The sequence below is a fragment of the Rissa tridactyla genome, chromosome 4 (assembly GCF_028500815.1).
Source record: "Rissa tridactyla isolate bRisTri1 chromosome 4, bRisTri1.patW.cur.20221130, whole genome shotgun sequence".
NCBI classification, from domain to species: Eukaryota; Metazoa; Chordata; class Aves; order Charadriiformes; family Laridae; genus Rissa; species Rissa tridactyla.
Genome location: NC_071469.1, coordinates 28346962 through 28367699, shown reverse-complemented (window position 1 = coordinate 28367699; position 20738 = coordinate 28346962). Strand labels below are relative to the sequence as shown.

General features: G+C 43.7%; 1 protein-coding gene across 1 annotated transcript; it reads left to right on the top strand.

The window, feature by feature from the left end:
- Nucleotides 1-20667, top strand: LRRC74A (leucine rich repeat containing 74A). Its single transcript, XM_054197953.1, has 14 exons — nt 1-94; nt 3764-3877; nt 5221-5396; nt 6037-6144; nt 6881-6977; nt 7391-7440; nt 8231-8312; nt 10016-10101; nt 10452-10646; nt 13503-13598; nt 17177-17320; nt 18468-18575; nt 19209-19294; nt 20592-20667. The coding sequence occupies exons 1-14, from the start codon at nt 1-3 to the stop codon at nt 20665-20667; spliced, it is 1512 nt and encodes a 503-aa protein (XP_054053928.1).
- Nucleotides 20668-20738: the final 71 nt, after the last annotated feature.

The following is a 20738-nucleotide window of genomic DNA, read 5'->3' as shown; positions in this document are numbered from 1 at the left end:
ATGGCTGTGAACTCTTCATTTACAGAAGAGAAAAACCAAATGAATCCGCTGCTCGCTGGTGGTGAGATGGAGAATGAGACTGAGAAGGACGCAGGTGCGCCATTTAGTTACCAGCAAACTCACTTCAGAATAGTTGGGAATGGCCAAAGGAAAATCTCCAGCACTCAAGAGGGACACAGGTTGCTGCAGGCTGATCACCAGGTGGGAAGGCTTCCCTTCCGCATGCCAGGCAGCAATGAGGAGAAACAGGGTGCCAGTGCCCTGAGACAGGAGCTGCCATCCAGGAGCAGCTCGGAAAAAGTAAAATGCATCAGAAGAGGGCTTGTCAGTACCAGCTGCCAGGCAACTCCACCCAGCTGCCCCTAATTCCTACAGGAGATGTTGGAGCTCAGCACTTTCTGAGACCAGATCCTGTTTGAGCCCTCCATCGCCCCAAAGGACAGGCAGGGATCGAGGGGCAGAAGAGTTTTCTGAACCAGCTGCTGTCAGGCCATGCTTGTGCATAGCAGAGTCCGCCTCCGGGTCTGCTCGCAGCATTTTGGCCTGACTTCCTAGCTTAGCATAACGCTTCCTCGCAAAACCCAAAGCCTTCTTTGGCCTGTCACTCAGTCATTACAAATTAATTTCTTATTTTCCTTCATAATGCAATTACTGTAAGGTAGTCAGTTATGTGGGACTTCTCCTCTCTTTGGTTCTTATTTTTCTGTATTTAAATAGAATATAATGCAATTTATGAAGTGTCACATAATAATTTTCCCTAATAGGTTGTTCTAATAGATTATATCCTTTATCAGATATTTTCCATTGTTTCAAAATATTTGTCTAAATATCCTTTCTTTTTTTTTGTAAAGGTAGCTCTGGGGGGTTTTCTGATCCAGCAATAATAATTCATTGCCTATTTGGGATTAGTCGCTTTTAAATAGCTTTTCTGCAAACAAGGTTTCTGCTCTTGGCTATGAACTCATGAAACTTTCACTCCTTAAGTGGGATCTGACAAAATTAATTACCTGCTATCGAGCCCAAACAATTATATTAAAATTAGTATTTCTCGTGGGTTTTTGACACTATTAAAAAGTATTATCACTAGGAAATACCTGGTCAGTTAATAGTTGGTTGGCATTTTCCCTTACATACTGGATTAAATAATTGTGGGAAAAATGCTGGCTGAATTTGACTGACAGTAGCAGTGAGGAGAATGGTATCATTGTTAATTCTACCCTATTCCAGAGGCAAAATGTTGTCAAAATGTTTGGTTGGTTTGCTTTTTTCTTGGTCTAAATTATTTATATTAGGATGGAGAAAAAAAATATGCATTCTATTTCTTTTTTTCCACAGATGTCTAACATATTTGTTTATAATTTCTCTAAAAGTCTTTTGGTATCCACAGTGGCATGGCTTAAAATAGGAGATAAAGATGCGATATTCTTGACCAGGTGACCAAGCTAAGGCACACACAGTTTTTTCCAAACCACAATAAACCTAATTTCTCAATTTTTCAATAAACGACAACATTTAGGATATTAATTCCTAAATACTTTGCTCAGATACTTTTGCTGTATCATTTTGTCTGCATACTGCAAAATACTATGTATGTTCCATTTTATGAGTTGCCCCAGTTGAGCTGTTATTCTGATGTATTTCTTACGCCAGATGTTTAGAATGAAGAAGTGAGGACAACCTTCCTTTCACAGCTGAAATTCCTTAGTATATATCAATTAGATTTTATCCTGGTGGAGAAGAACAATTTGTTAAAATCTTCATCTGACCTTTGCTCCTAGTAATGAGTGATTCTAAGAGAGACCACTTCATTAGTTCAGTGCCACGAACTAGGACCTTGTTGCAATGCTAGGCAAAAGATAAGAAACATTTTCTCCACCCCACAGAGCTACTGAAGTATAAATTGCTATTGTGATTTATTGAGTATTTGTACAACACAAATGAGGGGACAACCTAAAGCAACATACCCAGACAACAGGCGTTGTTAACCTAGCACGAGAGGAGGGATTTGCAGTTACCTGGATGCATCCCTCACAAGTCACACATCAAAACATGGAGTGAGCTCCCCTCCTTACTCTTGGTTTGCGACTGGTAAAAGCCATGCATGAAGCAGGCTGACCAGAAAGCTGCGTCTGTAGCCCCAGCACTGGGGAAAGGAGAGGGTGACAAAGGAGTCGCCAGACCTATCACTTTCCACTGCATTGGTTTTAACACCAACAATCATGATTCAACGCTTTTCAAATTTTTGCTTGAATTACAGTATTATTTTCTGTATCAGTGCCAACTTCTATAGCTTCACAGCGATGGAGGGACCACTTCTGGATCTATCTCAGAAGGCTCAGCCCACACACTTGCAGGACTGGCTGACGTACTGAGCACGTCACAGACACGTTATTGGGGGATGATACAGTCTGGATGAGCTTTGTATAGCGTAGACAGTCTGTTCCCCAGAGTGGGAAGTTTATTTTCATCAGGATGTCCAGCACTGTAGAGCCATTAAGCAAAGAGGATCAGTGGGTACTATCATAATGTCCCAAATCTTTGGTTCTACTTGTTGGTTCCACTTGTCTCACGAGTTCTTTACATGGGATTTAGACCTATTTGTGCCCTTTCTTTTGTCTTTCTCACACTAAAGTAATGCAAGTAAACACATCATTTGAAAAAATAAAGTCTGGCAGAAGGAAAAGGTCTTAATCATAGAACCATAGAATCACAGGGTTGGAAGGGACCTCTGGAGATCATCTAGTCCAACCCCCAATGAAGGAGCTGCAGCTGCAGGGCTGGTTGAAATGCGGTGATGTGGGTGCCGGCTAGCCAGTCTTTCCCTCACATAGGTCTGAATGAACAGCCAAACTGCAAGCTCCATGTCACACATCAATGCTAAGTGACACCCAAGAAGGGTACAAAATTACAGGTCAACAGCCTGGAGCTCTAAAGGGAAATAAGGGGTAAGGGAAGAAGGTAGTAAAAGCAGAGACGAGGGATGAAAAGGAAGATTCAGAGTAGGAAAAAATATGTATTATGTTATTAGCCAGAAATTATTTTGGCAAAATTACTCTTCATTATTTTTTTATGGATTTATTCCTCTTAAAAAGGAATTTTCCAAATTCTCCTTCTCTCTAACTGTAAAATAAATTATGAATTGTGGGCAAGAGAAGCTGTATCACTTCCAGTGGGTCTAGTTACACTCAGTCCCAATATACAATAGCACTCAAACACTTTCTCTTCTGCCATGCTGGAAGAGTACTACAAAGCATTCCCAGTCTGATCACAAAGTCAGCCAACAGTGTCCTGCCTGTGTCTGGGGAAGTGTGAGTCAGTTCAGGACAGCTAGGAGGAACCAGCATGGGTTTGGCTTGTCAGTCGGTGGGGAAATGGGATGAAGAGGGGAAATTTGCTTTGCCCGGTGGGCTCAGAAATTGAGAAAGAGGAGAAAGGCAGCTCATGAAGGAACAAAGACCTAATGTGGGTCAACTGTGAGTCCCCCGCACACGGGCTGCAGAGTTTGGGGAACACTCTTTCCAAAAGCTGCCAAGCCATGGCCGCTCTGCAGATCTGCAGCCCCAGAGCGAGCCCGTCCCCACACCAGGGCCAGCACTGCATGAGTACACAATGCACAGGGAGCGGCAGGCATGAAGCGGGGCTGGGAAAGGGGTGCATCTGCAGCATGTCAAAGAGGGGCATAGGCTTCAGTGGGAGGTCTGTCACATCCAGGGAATCACATCTCTGCTGGGCTTGCATTGACAAAATGAATCTGTTTGGATAGCAGACCAGAATGAAGAGGCGTCCAATACCAGTGAGTCTCCAGTGTCTGTGTCGCTGGCTGACGCCTCAGCAGAGAAGGACATAGAAGGCTCTGACACCGACCTAGAGGTTGAAGGTGAATGTTTTCTGACCATGTGCCCTCACTAGCCTTTCCCTTACAGTCAGAGCTGCACCTACCAACTGGTATGTAACCAAAATGGAGACCAAGGACACACCCCTGCCAGGGTCCTCATAACCACACATAATCTGGCAATTCATAAAGGGGGGAGGGGGGTGAATTTCCCTCTAGAATCATAGAATCATAGAATTGCCTAGGTTGGAAGGGACCTTTCAGATCATGTGGTCCAACCATCAACCTAACTCTGACAAAAACCATGACTAAACCATATCACTAAGCAATAGAATCATAGAATTATAAGGGCTCTCCCTTTGATGTCAAGCATCTTCCTTCAGCTGCTTTCTGTAGACCATGGCTATTCCTTTGTTCCTTCTTCTCTCCTCTAGTCCCTAGTAACCAACATTGCCAGACCAGACCGCTGAAACCAGTGGTGGGACTAAGGCCCTGGTTTTGTGCTCCCGATGAAACACTGCATAACAATTGTGGTCTGTGTACCATAGGTTTGCCACAACTGTCCTAGCCTTTTCTGGTGTCTCTCCTCTTATCTCCTGCCTAGTGAAGTCAGTCCTCTGGCTAAACAAGCCTTGCACTCATTTTCTTAGCAGTAGGATTTGACCATAATTTAGGATAAGAAATTTTTAACTTATTATAAATGGAAGGAAAATAAAAAAAAAACATAAGAATGCAAGAAAAAAAGACTGTTCTGTTAGAGGCCTCGGATTGAACTGGAAAATGGCTTTGACGAGAGGGGAATTTGTCTTGAGGTCAGACCATTGAATGCATATAACAACATCGAGAAATATGAGCTCGAAGTATGGGGTTTGATGAAGGAATTCCAAATGACAGGTTTTTGTGGAAATACAGCCGCCAGCTGCACTGATATGTCTCACTGCAGCTGTGTCAACAACACCCAATGGCCAAGATGAGAATGCTGGGATTCTTTCTGCTGGTTGTAAGCCAAAATGTTCTGAGCTGCCCTAGCTCTGTTGGCAATATCATCTGTGTGCTTCAATTAAGAGTTTTAAGGAAAAAAAAAAAAGATGAAAATGTTTCTGCCTGATGTCAAGAATTCTCAATTACACCAAGAAAGGTTTAGTCACATTGCAGACTGGTGAGAAGCTACAGCAAGTCACTGGATGCCAAGTGGAGAAGCAAGGAGGATACATTAACTCTTGGAGGTCTCGGATAAAGGGCTGGGGAGAACCAGGGGGACGATAACCCTTTAAGAGTAAAACCCTATTGTTGTTGCATGGTGTTAATTTTATTAAGTTACTTAATTTATTTAAAAGAGAAGGGAGGATACTGAATGCACCACTCATCAATACACATTTTCTCTGTAGATCCTGAGAAGACCTTTGTGTACATTATGGGCACAGAGCTGTACCTGGAAGCATGCAGGCTGATGGAGGTGGTGCCTGTCTCACACTTTATTCAGAACTTGGCCAAGCCTTATATAAACCTGAACCACCATGGTCTAGGACCCAAAGGTGTCAAAGCCATTGCTATTGCTCTGGTGGTGAGTAGCCAGTAAGAGTGGAGCCACTGTTCTCAAGAACGATAGCCATTTTAGGACTCTCTCAGGCCTGGAAGCCATCACTGAGTACACAGTGTGGGCAAGAAAGTCATATATCTTCCCCATAGGAGCTCTGAGCATCCCTAATGTTTCTAATCCCCTGCACAGGAAAGCCTTGTGTGGCAACTGCTGGCCCTTGCTAGAGTTACCCCCAAAAGCAAACTGATGCTTTTTCATGGGACACAAGTCCCCAGTGCTCCTAACCCCTACAGGGCCAGAAGTAGGGCTGGAGGGTTTGCTATCCCAAACTCTGAGTCCTGCATAGGGATGTGCTACACTCACCAATGGACAGGCCCAGGATGCTTGAATTGGAGCTTGGATCTGAACCTGGGTCTCCAGGCTGGCAGAAAGCAATGGAAAGTCCTACCCACTCAAAACCTCTCCAAAAAAGCATCTCTCTTGTATGCCAACTCCCACTGCCATGGCTCTGCCACGTCCCCTGATCACTGTCCTACTCAGCACCTGGAATGCTTTCTGAGGTTTGGAGGAAATGTCCAATGTCTGTTGAACTGAGGAAACTATCCCCTTCGTTAACTTTTCAGCAGTTTTTTGTGTGTCTTTGTTTACCTTTGTGTCTTCCCAGTCCAATACAACCATCACCCATCTAGAGTTGGAAGACAACTGCATTCTGGCAGAAGGAGCCATATGCATAGCAGAGATGCTACGAGAGAATTCCTCCCTTCAAAAACTGGTACCCAATCTGACATAGTTTGTAGCCAAAATTATTGTTCACCAAGTTCAATCATCTAACAGAAAACCAATTCGTTCCATTACGATTTTAACCAAATAACCATTGTTCCCATGCAAAAATATTCACATTCTGAGAGTCATGATATTTTATGCTGCTCCATTTTTAAAAAGTACAAGCTTCTGAAAAGCAGAAGTGTGCATGGAATGGCAGTCTGGTGAGTCTGGAACTGTTCTCTTCTTTAGCAGATGTGACAATAATTACCATAACTAAGTCTTTCTAGTTCATGCTTAGCCAACGGAAAAAATGTTTTGGTTAGGAACTTTCATTCTCCAATATGACATGGGGAAACTTTTCTAAATAGATTAAGGGAATAATGCAAAACTTTCAGTTAGGAACTGGTAGGAATGTTCCTTCGATCTGAAACTGGGGTATACAAAATGCATTTTGATAGTCTATGGGATCTGTGTTACACTGGAAGAAAAGATTCTTGGCCAAATGCCTCTTGGTTCACTGAAGACAAAGACCTACGTGAAACTTGTGGCTGTAGGGCTTTATTCCTGCTAGGAAGGATACAGGGTTAGACGAACCTATAACTCACATGTTAATTACTGTCTGGCTGTCATTTCTCATATTGCTCATCTTGCATTATTCCCTTGATAATTTGAGCATTAAGACGACAATAAAGCTAATTCATTCTTTGCACTTACCCTTTTTATCCTCCCTTCTTTCCTTCCAGAACATCTCCAATAACAACCTAGACACAGCAGGAGCTAAAGCCATTGCCAGTTTGCTTTTGGATAACATGTCCAGCCTCCATGCTCTTCAGCTCTCAGGTGGGCCGTATGTAACAGTGATGGCGGTGGAAGTGAAATAACACGTGTGTCATTCCAGTCTCTCATCCTGAGAATATTTGTCAGATTTTGGGCAAAATCAGTCTCTCAGGTATGTCTCTGATGGGAACCCAGAGTAACAGTGGAAATCCAGATTTATAGTGATGTGATTAAATATTTGGCTGGTTCAACCTCCAGCACCTCTGAAAATCAGTCCCTGACTAGAAACTTAGGTAAGTGCTGGAGTTTGTCCCACATCCTGGGGTAATTCTACTCTATGGAGTGAAGTGCAATAATGACTAACTTCTTACAGCCTGATTAACTGGAGGTTCCACCTAAAAGCACAGCTTTCTGCAGACCCCTGTACAGGACCAAGGGAGAGATCAGTGCACTGTTAACATACTTTTCCTCCCCAGGAAACAACTTTGGAGAGGAGACTGCACCATACTTTGCTGAGGCATTAATGGTGAGTTACCTGAAATCCAAGGTCATTTGCAGCCCTGGCTGTATAACAGGCTCTCCTCATCTTGAAGCTGCTGCTCGCTTGGCATGATTTCACTTGGCAATGCCCATACGATTTCCTGGCATAATTCTGCTAAGTGCCTCTTGCTTACTTCAGAAATGAGAGAGGCTGGGAGGACACAGAGCAGGATGAACTTCATTAACGTTTTCTCAAGACAGCTGTGTGAGTCTGGCTGAGAGAGAAACCTTCAGGACTGCGTAACGGAACAACAGAACAACATCTGGGTGACAGAAAATTTTCAAGGAGCATAAGTAACCCAACTTCCTGTCACTGTGCAATTCTCCAGTAAAAAGAAGACGCTTGACTTCTCTGGTTAATTCCTGCCTCAAAGCCTCTGCATCATTCGGCACCACCAGAAGCTGCCCTGAACAAAGGCCTGGACCTGATATCCGAAAATGCTCTTGGTTAGGGTGCAATGGTGGGAGTGAAACGGGGGCAGGAACAGCAATGCAGGATGTGTTGCAGGCCAGACATGAGCTGCGTGAGGGAAGTTTGCACAACACAAAATCCCATTGCTTTTGCTGTTTTGGGAAGATAAATGCTGTGATGTTATATGCCTGACAAAGCTTTGTTTTGGGACATGCAGTGCCACAGTCTCCATGCTGGTGATCTCCCATGCACTAAAGTGTGTCTGATATCCCTCTGTTTCAACCCCATGTGGGGGCCTTGGGGCGGCAGCTGGTTACAGCTGGCTGGAAGATCTCATTGTCTCTGCACATTTGTCTCTCTGCAGGGCAATTACCAAGTGAAGGAGCTGGATCTCAGCCACAACAAGTTCTCTGAGAAGGGAGGCCAGCTCCTGGGACAGATGCTTGGTAACTTAATTTATTACTCCCACAAAGCCAGGAGTGCAGGCACTGGGGGACTTGATAGTATCAGCACAGTGTACATGTATTTCCTTCTCCAGCAAAAATGCCCCATGGCCTGGTGGGTCACTACAAAGGATGGGGCGCCCAGATTTAGAGCTTTCTGCCGGGTCCACAGGCTTGCCCTCATCACCACAGGTGACTCCAGCCACTATGACCAAGGTATCAGAACACAAATGCAGGGAGAGAAACCACAGTAACAGAGCAGTCTGGGTCAGAGAGAAGAGGCCTGAAAGAGAAGTCCCTCAGGGAGTATAAAGCAGAAAACTGCATTTTACTAAAATCTAATAGGATTAGAACTGTTGCTTGTTTTAAGCTTGCTTTTTTTTTTTTTTAATTACAAAGTTCAGGTGGGATTTAAATTTTTCTTAAGTAGCCCAAACCCTAATGGTTTGAGCCATTGCACAGCAAGCAGCAAGGGAAACAGATTAGGAAGAAATAAAATTAAGCTGCCTAATTTATCTGTTCAGACAAAATGTGCTATTAGCCCTGAAAAGGGAAAGCAAACAAAACAGTTGCTGTGCTTCAGTAATCTCAGGTGCTGTTAGTGCACTGGGAAAGACGAATGAATATCTGATGGCTCGTCTTCCCTCTGAATGTCCAACATGCCTGCTACCATAACAGCCACAAGCCTGTTCTGTGGGCATCCAGTGTTAACACAAAGCCTTCAGTTTAATTAACGCTTTCCTTCTCCTGGTTCAGTATTTCCACTGATATGAGCCTCTTTCTAATTACAGTTCATGTCTTTAAAAGATGGATCAATTAAAACTGCAGGGAGGACAAGGCACTGTGCCCCTGTATCGGACAAGCCTGCAGGCAACGCAGAGATCAGTACTAAAACTTGTGACCTTCCTCACCCAGAAAAATGCCTCTCAAAACCTAAAGGTCTTACAGCTTTTCTCTCCTTCCAGCTCACTTGAGGCATGAGTAGCAGAGATTACTGCAGAATCTGTTACTTTTCTGTTTTGTTTCTTAAAGGAATATTTTTAAGTCAGCTAAACTCACCATCTGCCTCCATCCAACCTCCCATCCATGGAAAATCTGGATAAGAAATTCTCTCTGAAAATGAGAAGCAAGTGTTGGCAGCAAGTGCTGCCCCTCCCAGTGTCGCAGTAGACACAAAATTAATTCACACATACCCTGCTCTAAGTAGAACTTACACTGCGAGGTGTGCTATGCATGTGAATTGGCACTGGCACATATACAGCTGGGCACAGCTACCATATGAAGCTGAATTCCTCTCTTCTGCTAATCGAATATACGCAGAGTGAGTCTTGATATTTTAGATGTGTCAAGGAGAACCCAGCCATTTTTCACAGTGAGAAACACAGACAGTGTCTATTAATATAAGAAACTCTCCCTCTCCCTACCTTCCTCCTTCACAACTTATTTTTTGATTAAGCCAGGAAAAAAAAAACCCGTGTTCCCTTTCTGCTTGTGATCAACAGCCCATTCTCTGTTCTTTGCATGCTGTGGACAGCAAAGACTCTGTAGGTACAGGTTCCTCCTCCTGCAATCAATGAAGGCTGTTGCTGCATCCCCAGCAAACTTTCTCTGAACCCCCAGCAATCTTTCTCTTAGTCCCTAAGTGTGTGTCAGCAGCTGTGTCCAGACTACTCTCATGAGCTAACATCTCAGTTTCTGTCTCCTAGCCAGCAACACAACACTGGAGATTCTGGACCTGAGCTGGAACCACCTGTGGAGGAAGGGGACAGAAGCACTGGGCAGAGGTCTCAGGGTAGGAATGCCCCTGTTTTGTGATACCCTTCACAGTGATTATTACCAGGAGCTGCTTGAAACACTGATTGGAAACTCAAATCCCTGATGTCTGAGCAGGATTCAGTAGCCCTAGCAAGGCTCGTCCTACTGACAGTGGCAGTAAGCAGCATGAGAAAGACCAAAGCAGTGAGTAGGTCTGTTGACTTATGTAGATGGAGAAACCCTGGTGACATTGCAGAGATGTTGGATTCATTGGGATGCCTGGGTGTGACTTGAGGGATGCTCCTGTCTCAGCCAGGCAAGAAAGGATAGAGTGGTACAGAAGATGGGCAGGCAGAAGCTAAGATCCCTCTTCTTCTCTCCCTGGAGGGCAATGGTGCACTGAAAATACTCAACCTTTCTTGGAATGGTGTTGGCAATGAGGGAGCGCTGGCCCTAGGAGAAGCTCTCAAAGTCAATAAAGTGCTGGTTCACCTGGATATCAGCAACAACCAGATCAACAACGAGGGAGCCAAGAAGCTCTGCAGGGGCCTTGAAGTCAATGGAAAACTCCAAATCCTGAAGGTAAAATAAAGACCAGGCATGACTGGAGGAATAAACAGAGGGAGTAGAAAGATCTGAGTCAGGAGGGACAGAAGACAGAGGTGAGCTGTCTGAGCTAGAACTGGAGGAAATTAATATTGCTCTGCATTGAAGGTGAGAAGAGCAGAAGGAAATTCTATCCCGTGAATTTCTTCCAGGGCAACTAAGTTCCACTCTTCCCTCAAACAAAACCCCAAGGACTGGCTTGGCATAACCCCACACCCGTTATCACCCCAAAGTGTCCTATCACCTGTTACTTGGGAGAAGAAAGCGATCCCCACCTCACTACAACCTCCTTTCAGGTAGTAGCAATAAGGTCTCCCCTCAGCCTCCTTTTCTCCAGCTCCAGCACCTCAATGTCTTCCTTCTAGTGAGGGGCCCAAAACTGAACACAGTATTTGAGTGTGGCCTCACCAGTGCCGAGTATAGCAGGACAGTCACTTGCGTAGTCCTGCTGGCCACACTATTTCTAATACAAGCCAGGATGCTGTTGGCCTTCTTGGCCACCTGGGCACACTGCTGGCTCATATTCAGCCAGCTGTTGACCAACACCCCCAGGTCCTTTTCCATCAGGCATCTGTCCAGCCACACTCCCCCAAGCCTGTAGCGCTGCATGGAGTTGTTGTGACCCAAGTGCAGGACCTGGCACTTGGCCTTGTTGAATCTCATACATACCATTGGCCTTGGCCCATCGATTCTGCCTGTCCATATCCCTCTGTAGAGCCTTTCTACCCTCAAGCAGATCAACACTCTTTCCCAACTGGGGGTGCACTCTATACCCTCATCCAAGTCGTTGATAAAGATATTAAACAGAACTGGCCCCAATACCGAGCCCTGGGAAACACCACTTGTGACTGGCCGCCAACTGGATTTAACTCCATTCACCACAACTCTTTGGGCTGGCCATCCAGCCAGTTTTCTACCCAGCGAAGCGTACACCCTTCCAAGCCATGAGTAGCCTTTTTCTCCAGGAGAATGCTGTGGGAAATGGTGTCAAAAGCTTTAGTAAAGCTTAGGTAGACAACATCCACAGCCTTTCCCTCATCCACTAAGTAGATCATCTTGTTCATAGAAGGAGATCAAGTTAGTCAAGCAGGACCTGCCTTTCTTAAACCCATGCTGACTGGGCCTGATCGCTTGGTTGTCCTGTATGTGCCATGTAATGGCACTCAAGATGATCTGCTCCATAACCTTCCCCAGCACTAAGGTCAGACTGACAGGCCTGTTATTCCCCAGAACCTCCTTCTGGCCCTTCTTTTAGGTGGGCATCACATTTGCCATCTTCCAGTCAGCTGGGACCTCCCTGGTTAGCCAGGACCGCTGATAAATGGTGGAAAGCAGCTTGGTGAGCCCCTCTGCCAGCTCCCTCAGTACCCTTGGGTGGATCCCATCCTGCCCCAAAGCCTTGTGTGTGTAAGTGGTGTAGCAGGTTGCTAACCATTTCCTCTTGGATTATGGGGGGTTCATTCTGCCCCCCATCCCTGTCATACAGCTCAGGGCGCTGGACCAGGGAACAGCTGATCTTGCTATTAAAGGCTGAGGCAAAGACAGCATTAAGTACCCCAGCTTTTTCCTCATCCTTGATCACTGTGTTTCGCCCACATCCAATAAAGCATGGAGATTCTCTTTAGTCCTCCTTTTGTTGTTAATGTATTTATAGAAACTTTTTAAATTGTCTTTTACAGCAGTAGCCAGATTAAGTTCCAGTTAGGCTTTGGCCCTTCTGGGGGCCAAATGCATATGTACATGTAATATGCATTTCAACCTAAGGCAAAGGTTCACACTGAAGTTTGCGGGTGGGCAAGAGTATGCCTTTCTCAGTGTGTTAATAATTTGCTAAAAATTTATTCAAACACAGGACAAACTGTCATTGTCATATCAGGGCAATGCCACAGCACTACCTAAAGGAGAGGAATATTATCAAGTCCTAGAAAAAGAAAGCCAAAACTGCCTTCTAGTAAACTAGGCATCAATAATTCTGGAAAGGGCAAAACTGAATGGCTAGCCAAGATGACTTCAGGGGTTAGAGTTGAGAGCTAACATATCTTGTCAATCCCAGATCATTCTCTAGGAATTCATCTCAGAAAAGTCAGCTTGCTTAAGAGTTGCATTCTTGGCTAGATCTAACATCACCATCCTGAGAGTCTGAAAATGGCAGTATGGTGGTTGAGGGGGCATCTTTAAAGCTGTTCAGGTAGGTGTGTCTTGGGACACCCCTGTCCTTGTAAATCACTGCAACCACACTAGTCTTTGGGACTGCTGTTTTAGATTATGCAAATAAAAGCGTCTGTCTGCTCTTAACCCTACTTTACACCAAGGTATTCCTCTCTCTGTGTAGCTGCACAGATTGTTTTAGGAGCTGGTAACACAAAGGACTTAAAGGAGGAGCTTGAGCTCTGATCTGCTGTGCTGCTAAAAGGACCCAAGGGTATGGGAAATGTCCCGAGGGCACATCCCCATCCAGAGGGCCCTACTAGCAAGCACACATTCAAATGCAGTCCATTGCCTCAGCCTCTCCCCATCACATGACTGAATATAATCCACATCACATACTCCTGGGTGACAGATATAAGGGACTTGGTATGTGAAATTTCACACAAGGAGACAGAGAGAAGCTGAGAGGGCAACTCCACTAGGAAGCTGTATTGTAGAGTTTTGTGGGACAGAGACAAGAGGTTGTCAGATAACAGACAATCCCATCGAAAGGATTCACCGTTATTCTACCGCCCTGCTGAAGAATGGGAAGTAAGGGTCATCCTTGAAGTTACAGCATGCCTTGTACCAGGGCATGAAATCCTCATTCTCACCATGTCTGGATCTATGTCTCTTCTTCTACAGATGGCAAATAATCCCCTGACCGTGGAAGGTGCCATTGAACTAGTCATATCTATCAGGAAGAACCCCCAATCCATGATGGAGGAGATCAACATCTCAGTAAGAGCTTATGTGCTGGAAAGCCTCCAGGACCATAAACAATACATTCTTGGGAACTGGGTGGATCACAGAGCTGCCTCCTGCCAAAACTGTTTTGAGACTTACTGTTTGTTTCATTTATGCACAGCCATTAATAAAAAGAGGCTATTATTTGACAGCCCTTCTAGGAGACATGTGGAAATTACAGGACTTTGGTCTAGCTCTAGAGAGAGGTGCCTCTAGTATCACTGCATTTCACTCCCTTTCATTTTGCAATAGCAGAACAAGAACAAGGAGTGAATTCCCACTAGAGGATGAATTCTCTTCATCCCCTGAGCCATCTCCCTCCAGGGTAGCCTAAAATGCTAGATACTGTGAAGTGCTTTGATACCCCATCAGTATGTATGAAGAGTAGAAGATGGATGCCTCAAGGCATTGAAAGCAAAGCAATTTTATTAAAAAAAAAGAAAAACAAAAAAAACCCAAACACCCCAAAACATTAAAAGGCTGGTGTGGAAGGAAAAAAAAACATCAAAGCGGCCAAATCTTAGTATGCTACTGCGTAGCAAGTTGTGAACACGGCACATATTGTTGTAACCTCACGTGCTGCTTCTAAAATAGGAGACCCAGAAATGCTTCTGAGCTCCTGAGTGAGGGCAGGGCTTGCATTCCAGACCAGTGCTGGGGAGAGACCTGGCCATACACCAGCCCACTCCTGACCTTCCCATCCATGCAATGGTGCTTCATGGGAGCAGTTACAGAAAGTGTCAGGGGCCTCAGGGCCCTCCATCTACCTTTGGGACCATCATAGTTAAAAGAAAGAGCATTTTGACAAAGATTAGGTTTGGGAGTTGGAACATAAATAATATGTTCACACTTGAAACAAGCTAAAAAAACCTTCATGGGCAGTTTTGGAGACTGACGTAATGGGCTGTAATTAAGTTACATCTGCTTGTGTATCTTTGTCTTGTGGTTACTGTATTAAAGAAAGAAACTAAACCAAAGCAGAATAAATAATGTGCATCTATGGTCTTTCCTGAGATTATCGAGGGCTTTCAACAGACATCATCTGAAGAACAGGCATTCCTCTAGGGCAGGCAATTTTTCCTGCATAAATTAAGATCAAAGAGAATTATTTGCCAAATCTGCAAGGAGTCAGGACTCGTTCTGCAAAGGAAAACTAAAACGGGCTGTGTGGGGGTAAAGGAGGACTTCATTACAGTATATGTGGTTCTGCTAGTTTTATTACTAATAACCTAAACAATTCATAAACTTGGAAAGAGTAATATATTTTAGCTAAATTCTGAGAAATTAAAGAAATTATTGAAATGCATTTATTTAAAAGGAGACACTCAAGGAATTTTGAGGCAAAGAGTTAATTAACATTAAGAATCTTCAGTCCAACCTAAATCTCACTATGCATTTCTGCTTTTTAGAGTTAACAGATGCTCTCTTCACTTCACCCTTCAAGAAGCCTAAATTACCTGGCATTTCACAAGATAAATGGTCAATGGCATAAATTTACAATGACATTTCAGTATCCCAATAACATGCTTGTAGGCAAACATCTAATCTGTCTGACAGACTTCATTCCACCTGCGATGTAGGGAGTCTTGCATTTCAATTCAGAGTATTTGCAAACATACAGCTCCAAAGATCTTATGCTGTCTTAAACCTTTAAGAAATTAGTAAAGGTTTTAATCTTTTATAGGAAACTTAAGGGAAGACATAAACAAAAGCCTCTTCTGCCCCTTTTCCTAGTGATAAAAGTTTATCTTGACTTTTAAAGAATGAATAATTAATGTGTCTGTAAGAGGAATTTTGAATGAGGATCATATCTAGAAATCTTTGCCTGGTTTTGACAGCACCTAGCAAAGGCGAAGCAATAGAAAGGTACATTTTTAACAACAGTTCATTATTTCTGACAACATATCTAAGCATGACTGTTCCAAACATTCTTTTCATAATCTACTCTTTATAGGGTTTCAATTTGCAGATACTACCAAATACTTTACAGAAGTCATAAATCAACATAGCCAGCACACGCTCATGTTAACCAGCACAGTGCAAAAGCAAATACCATTGTTTTTCTTTTCTGGACTGTGAACTGACTGTGTGAAAGATGCAGAAACGCACAAGCTGGCTCCCTCCAGGTGCTGCCTGACCAAGGCGCAGTTTCTTAGGCCAGACACGGTGCTTTGGCTATGCTGCTTCTGAGGTCCACTGGCTTTCTCATGGGGTCAAGCCCAGGCTGGCAAGCTTTGGAGAGAGCTGGCAGCCAGCAGGGCCAGCTCGAGATCTCCTGTGCTGAGTTCTGAGGACCAGGACATTCTGCTAGTGGGACTGGTACAGCAACGTCTGACTGGCTTCTTCAGAGAGACACTCTGCATCCATAAAGCTGTTGGTGCTGAATGCAAGATAGTAAGCCCAGCCAGACCCAGACTCATGTCTTCGAGTAGTAACAGTCAAGAACTCCCTGCACAGTGGATCATAAGCTTCTAGATGGATCTTAAGAACTGTAGGTCTTAAGCTTCTAAAAAGAAGCTATAAGAAAGTATTGGGAGACTTTGTATATAAACTTTGGGAAAAATACAGTGCTTGATGCCTTGGGAACCTCCCACAAAGACAGAAAACAGAAGCTTTCATGAAGTTCCTGAACTGCCTTGAAATTTCCAACAATTAAATATATAACTAACATAATAAATGAACAATGGGAACATCATGGGTATGAACAAAATAATAATAATGTTTTTAAAAGATCAGTTAAGGCAAATGCAAGTTTGTCGTAACTTAAATTTAGAAGAATAAATTACAGTGACATCAACAATATTTGCATTGATAGTTCACTTTCTAATATCCCCAAACCCTAAATCAGGACACTGTGCTGCTGCCCATTCTTTATGTGCTAAACCAGAAAACTCACAGTGTGAGCTCTGAAATGCTGAGCTGTCACTACCCGGTTTGAAATTCTTCAGAAAAAACAAACGTCAAGTCTTGTACTGCCGACTGGAGCTTCCTATTAGGGTTACGCAATGAAACAGAGCTTTACCAAAAGTTCTTTTCATTTGGAGACACCCCAACCCTTTCCAGATAGGTGCATCTTTCTTGTCTGGGCTATAAAGCTACATTCCTGGACATACTAATAATTTTAGCCCTTAGATGATTTTTTTAATTATTTTTGCAGAACTCTATGGTACATTTTAGCCATTGACTGTGCAACTTACAATCTGCATCTTAACCAAATGGAGAGGAGACCCATGTAAAACTGTCTCAGGGATGAATATGAATCACTTGAATCACCTGGCATAAAAGGTCTTCAGTGTAGACATTTACCTGATTAATATATCTAGCTGCATTAAGCTAATTTCTACATAAATTGGTAGGCCCTTTTTTGTCTCAGACACTTGAAAAGAGAAAGCATAAGACTTATTTAGAGTCAGGCCTCCATGGGATTCCTGAAAGCGAAGAGATAGGAGAAGACACCATCCTCGGGAGAGAATGGTTAATGTTGACTTTAGATGGATTTGTGAATACAAACAAGTCTTTGTTGTTCTTTGGGTGTCCACACTGACTGCACTCTCCTTCCTCCTATGTACCAGAATGTGTTGGTGGATGAAACTTTCATCAAATTGCTGAATTTGGTGTGTCAAACACGTCCTGAACTACATGTCATCTATGGTGAGATCGAAGGCTGTATCACCAAGATCCCCAAGCAGCATCCAAATCCCATGAAAGTGATTCAGGTGAGCTGCTGAATTTGGGTCCTGTACATAGTACACACACTCCCAGTATTTGGAGGGATGGAGGTTGGAAGGGGTAAGCTTTCTTCCAAGTGGGAAATTCAGCCAAGTTCCTTCAGAAAATTATATTCACAAAGACTGTCACAATGTTCACATATCTCAGTCCATGCAAACTGACTAAGCAAATCCTTTGATCTTCAGGAGAAGCTAATGTCTTGGGATCTGAAAGCACCGCAGCGGCGGGGGGGAAATCTGAATAGACGGTTACTCACTGTGTAAAACACACCGATTTATTTCAAGTCTGATCCAAATGACTATCCATCCTCATCACAAGCCCAGCACAACAGCTAACTTTCATAGAACCCTTCACTGACAGTTGTGCTTTAGCATCAAAATTAATGTGCTTCATAAAAGTAGGATATGTCCTAAATAGAAATTAGCTTTTCAAGGTCTGTAATTTCCATGGACAGCAGCAGATGGTGCTGTCCTCCTTGCTGGAAGGCAATGCAAGCACTTGAGCACTGCTGAGTTAAATAACACACTTGCACTACCAACTTCACCGTGTTTCTTAGCTGCTGTGCAGATTTTTAGCTAATTGGGTGAGACTTTACTGTAGATATGGTTTCAGAGGAGCTTAAGCAAAAGCTTGGGCCGTTAGCTCACATCAGACAGTGCTGCTGTGCTTCGCAGCTAGTGACGCTCACACTAGCATGCTTTGCAGTTTTTAACAGCAGTTAAGGTACTCAGATGCATCTTCACTCAAACAGACAGGAATTCAGAGAAGATCAACTAAAGTGATCAGAGATCTGGGGGAGAGGACTGTCTCTGGACTAGACAGCCTAGCCAAGCAGTGGCTGCTGGGATAAGGACCAAATAAGCATATGCAATTATCAGAAGAAACAGGTTTACTACCGAGTCCCGTTCCAAGGTAAGGGGAGAAGGAGGTATAATTGAGAAGAATGGGATTAACCTGAACACAAGGATTTTGTTCTGACAATAGCGTGGCTGCACAAGGAGTTATGGACTGATATATCTCAGTGATAGGCCAAGGAAAGGCGGGGTGACAGATGGAAGAATAAGGGGAGAGCCAGAGGCAGGTATGAGTAGCTGTTGCATGGTTATGCCCATGTTTTATCTCTGCTTCTCTTAGAACTACTTGAAAGAGCGCAACCTACAACTCTGGGACTTTTTTAGGACTATTGACAAGGATGGAAACATGAAGATCCCTGTGGCAGCCTTCCGGAGAGCCATGATGCAGGTGTGCCTCTGGAAGCACAGCCAGGATGCTCTTCTGGCAGGGAGCTCCTCTGCTGCAGCACAGCCACCAGCCAGCCTTGCTGGTGACATTGTTCAGACCGAAAGGTTAAATTCACCCATTGCAAAAGTTGAACCGTGAACAAAAGTTGAGACCCAACAGAAATGCTATGACATTCAATAAATACCTCAGATGGCAACAGTGATAATGGATCAACTTTAGAGCATCACAGGCTTTATAAAATCACAAAGGTCAGCTGTTTGTATAGAATATACAGGATCTTGATAGATAATTACGTTACTGCTATGGGGAAGTAAAAAAGAGGCATTTAAACCCTTGCCTCTACACACTGAGTAGACAGTTCTCTTCCTGCCAAAACCACCATGATGCTCGGGTTGAGGAGCAATAGTCAGCCAGCCATGATGCTGTTTTACCAAAAAAAATGCAAAACACTGTTATTTTAATCCTAAAAGAGTGAAATTGCCTCTCCAGCCCCACTCTGGATTTTTTCCATCCCTTCTTCCATGCACCAGGCCATCTGCTCACCTATTAAAAGATGACGGGTCCCAGTATGATATGGAGTATTTTTCTACTTGAAAATACCCAGGTTTGATAATATTTATCTTATCCTCTTAGCAATCAAGCATTCCACTGAATCGAGACCAAACTGAGGAACTAGTGCGCCAGTTTGACCGGAATCGGACAGGGGTTGTGGACTATAGGTGAGCGAGTGCCTTCACTTACTGTCCTGGCCTGTCTTTTTTTGGTTTGGCTCAACACCAAATAAACATATCCTTATTCACTTTAGAAAGCGAAGGCACATATGTTTTTGGCCAGTCCGTTGCTTACCTAAGTAAAAGGTAAATGAAATAATACCTTGCATGCTTAGAAGCCCTGCTGAGTCAAACTACAAGTCAGTCTAATTTTTCTGTTTGATAAACTTGCTGTGAGAGCGCGGGGATCTCAGAGCTGAATGGCATTTTCATTCATGCTCATAAGCCTGTGTGAGAAGCATCAGCTTAACACTGTCCTCCCCCTGAAGCCAGTGTAAGGTTTGCAAAGAAAGCATATCTGTGCCTTCAGACCTTTTCCTCCATCCTCAGGGATTCTCATTTTTTTTCCTTCTCTCTGATCCTTCTTCTTAGGAGACCTAGTTTTCCCTGGAAACCCACCTTCAAACTACAAAACTTTTCATTCTCTTGAAAGTGCTTCTTCCTTAGTGCCTGTAGCAATCATGTCCAAGTTCTGAGAGCCTGAGCAGTCAGCAGCAAACTCCTTGGAGGTTGTCAGTCGCTGCAGGCTAAACCGCTTGTCATTGGACCCCAAATTCTCCTTAGATTTCCCATCAGTTCTGACATGTGACTAGTCAGCTGAAAGCCGTATTAATCATGCCCAAATATTCCCATCCCTCAGGACATATTGATGGGTTTAAATATATGCTGTAGTCTAGTTTTAAGGCTAGAAGCAATGGGTCAGTTTTGCATATCTCTTCACTTCTTAGCTTCCTAATGTTTTCAAAGAGAAGCAAATTACTTTACTAGATCCGGTCTTTATTCCTTCTTATACATTGGTGCCATACTAAAAGCATCCATGCTCAGACGCTAGACAGGCTTTAGCCTGCTTAATCTTGAATCAGAGATTACATGGGGTTCCCAAGTACTTTAGGCACAAATTAGAGAACTGTGGTTAAGTAGTGAGCAAATTAGGTACCATTAAAACCCAATGGTCAGCAAAGACTGCATTTGGTGCTATTACTGCTGCTGAGTTGATATATGGGGAAAAAGAAGTACCAATATCTACTCTTATCTAGCTGCTTAATGCATTTTAGCACTGTAGAATGTGTGCTAGTGGTAATATTCATCCTACAGACAACAGCCAGAAGAGTTGTGACCTTTGCTGTCCTTACTGTTCCCACCTCAGGCTGTTTCCTCAAGGTCCTCTCAGCAGCTTTAAGATAGCTGACAAGGAAGGTTCACTTTACTAGATTAATATTGCTTCACCCTTTTTCTTTTCAATCAGTCACTTAAAAGAGCAGAAGCCAGCAATGAAGCCTGTGGAAGGGGAAATTGAGGAGGAAAAGAAGGAAGAGCCATAAAAATGAAGCAAGGAGGCAGGTCAGACAATGGAAGACTGTAGGAGAAATACTGGAAGAAAGCTCAGAGTGGC

Coding starts and splice junctions, on each gene's coding strand:
- LRRC74A (XM_054197953.1), top strand. CDS start 1: ATGGCTGTGAACTCTTCATTTACAGAAGAGAAAAACCAAATGAATCCG. Junction 10,102..10,451: donor CACTGGGCAGAGGTCTCAGG/GTAGGAATGCCC, acceptor CTCTCCCTGGAG/GGCAATGGTGCACTGAAAAT. Junction 10,647..13,502: donor GAAAACTCCAAATCCTGAAG/GTAAAATAAAGA, acceptor CTTCTTCTACAG/ATGGCAAATAATCCCCTGAC.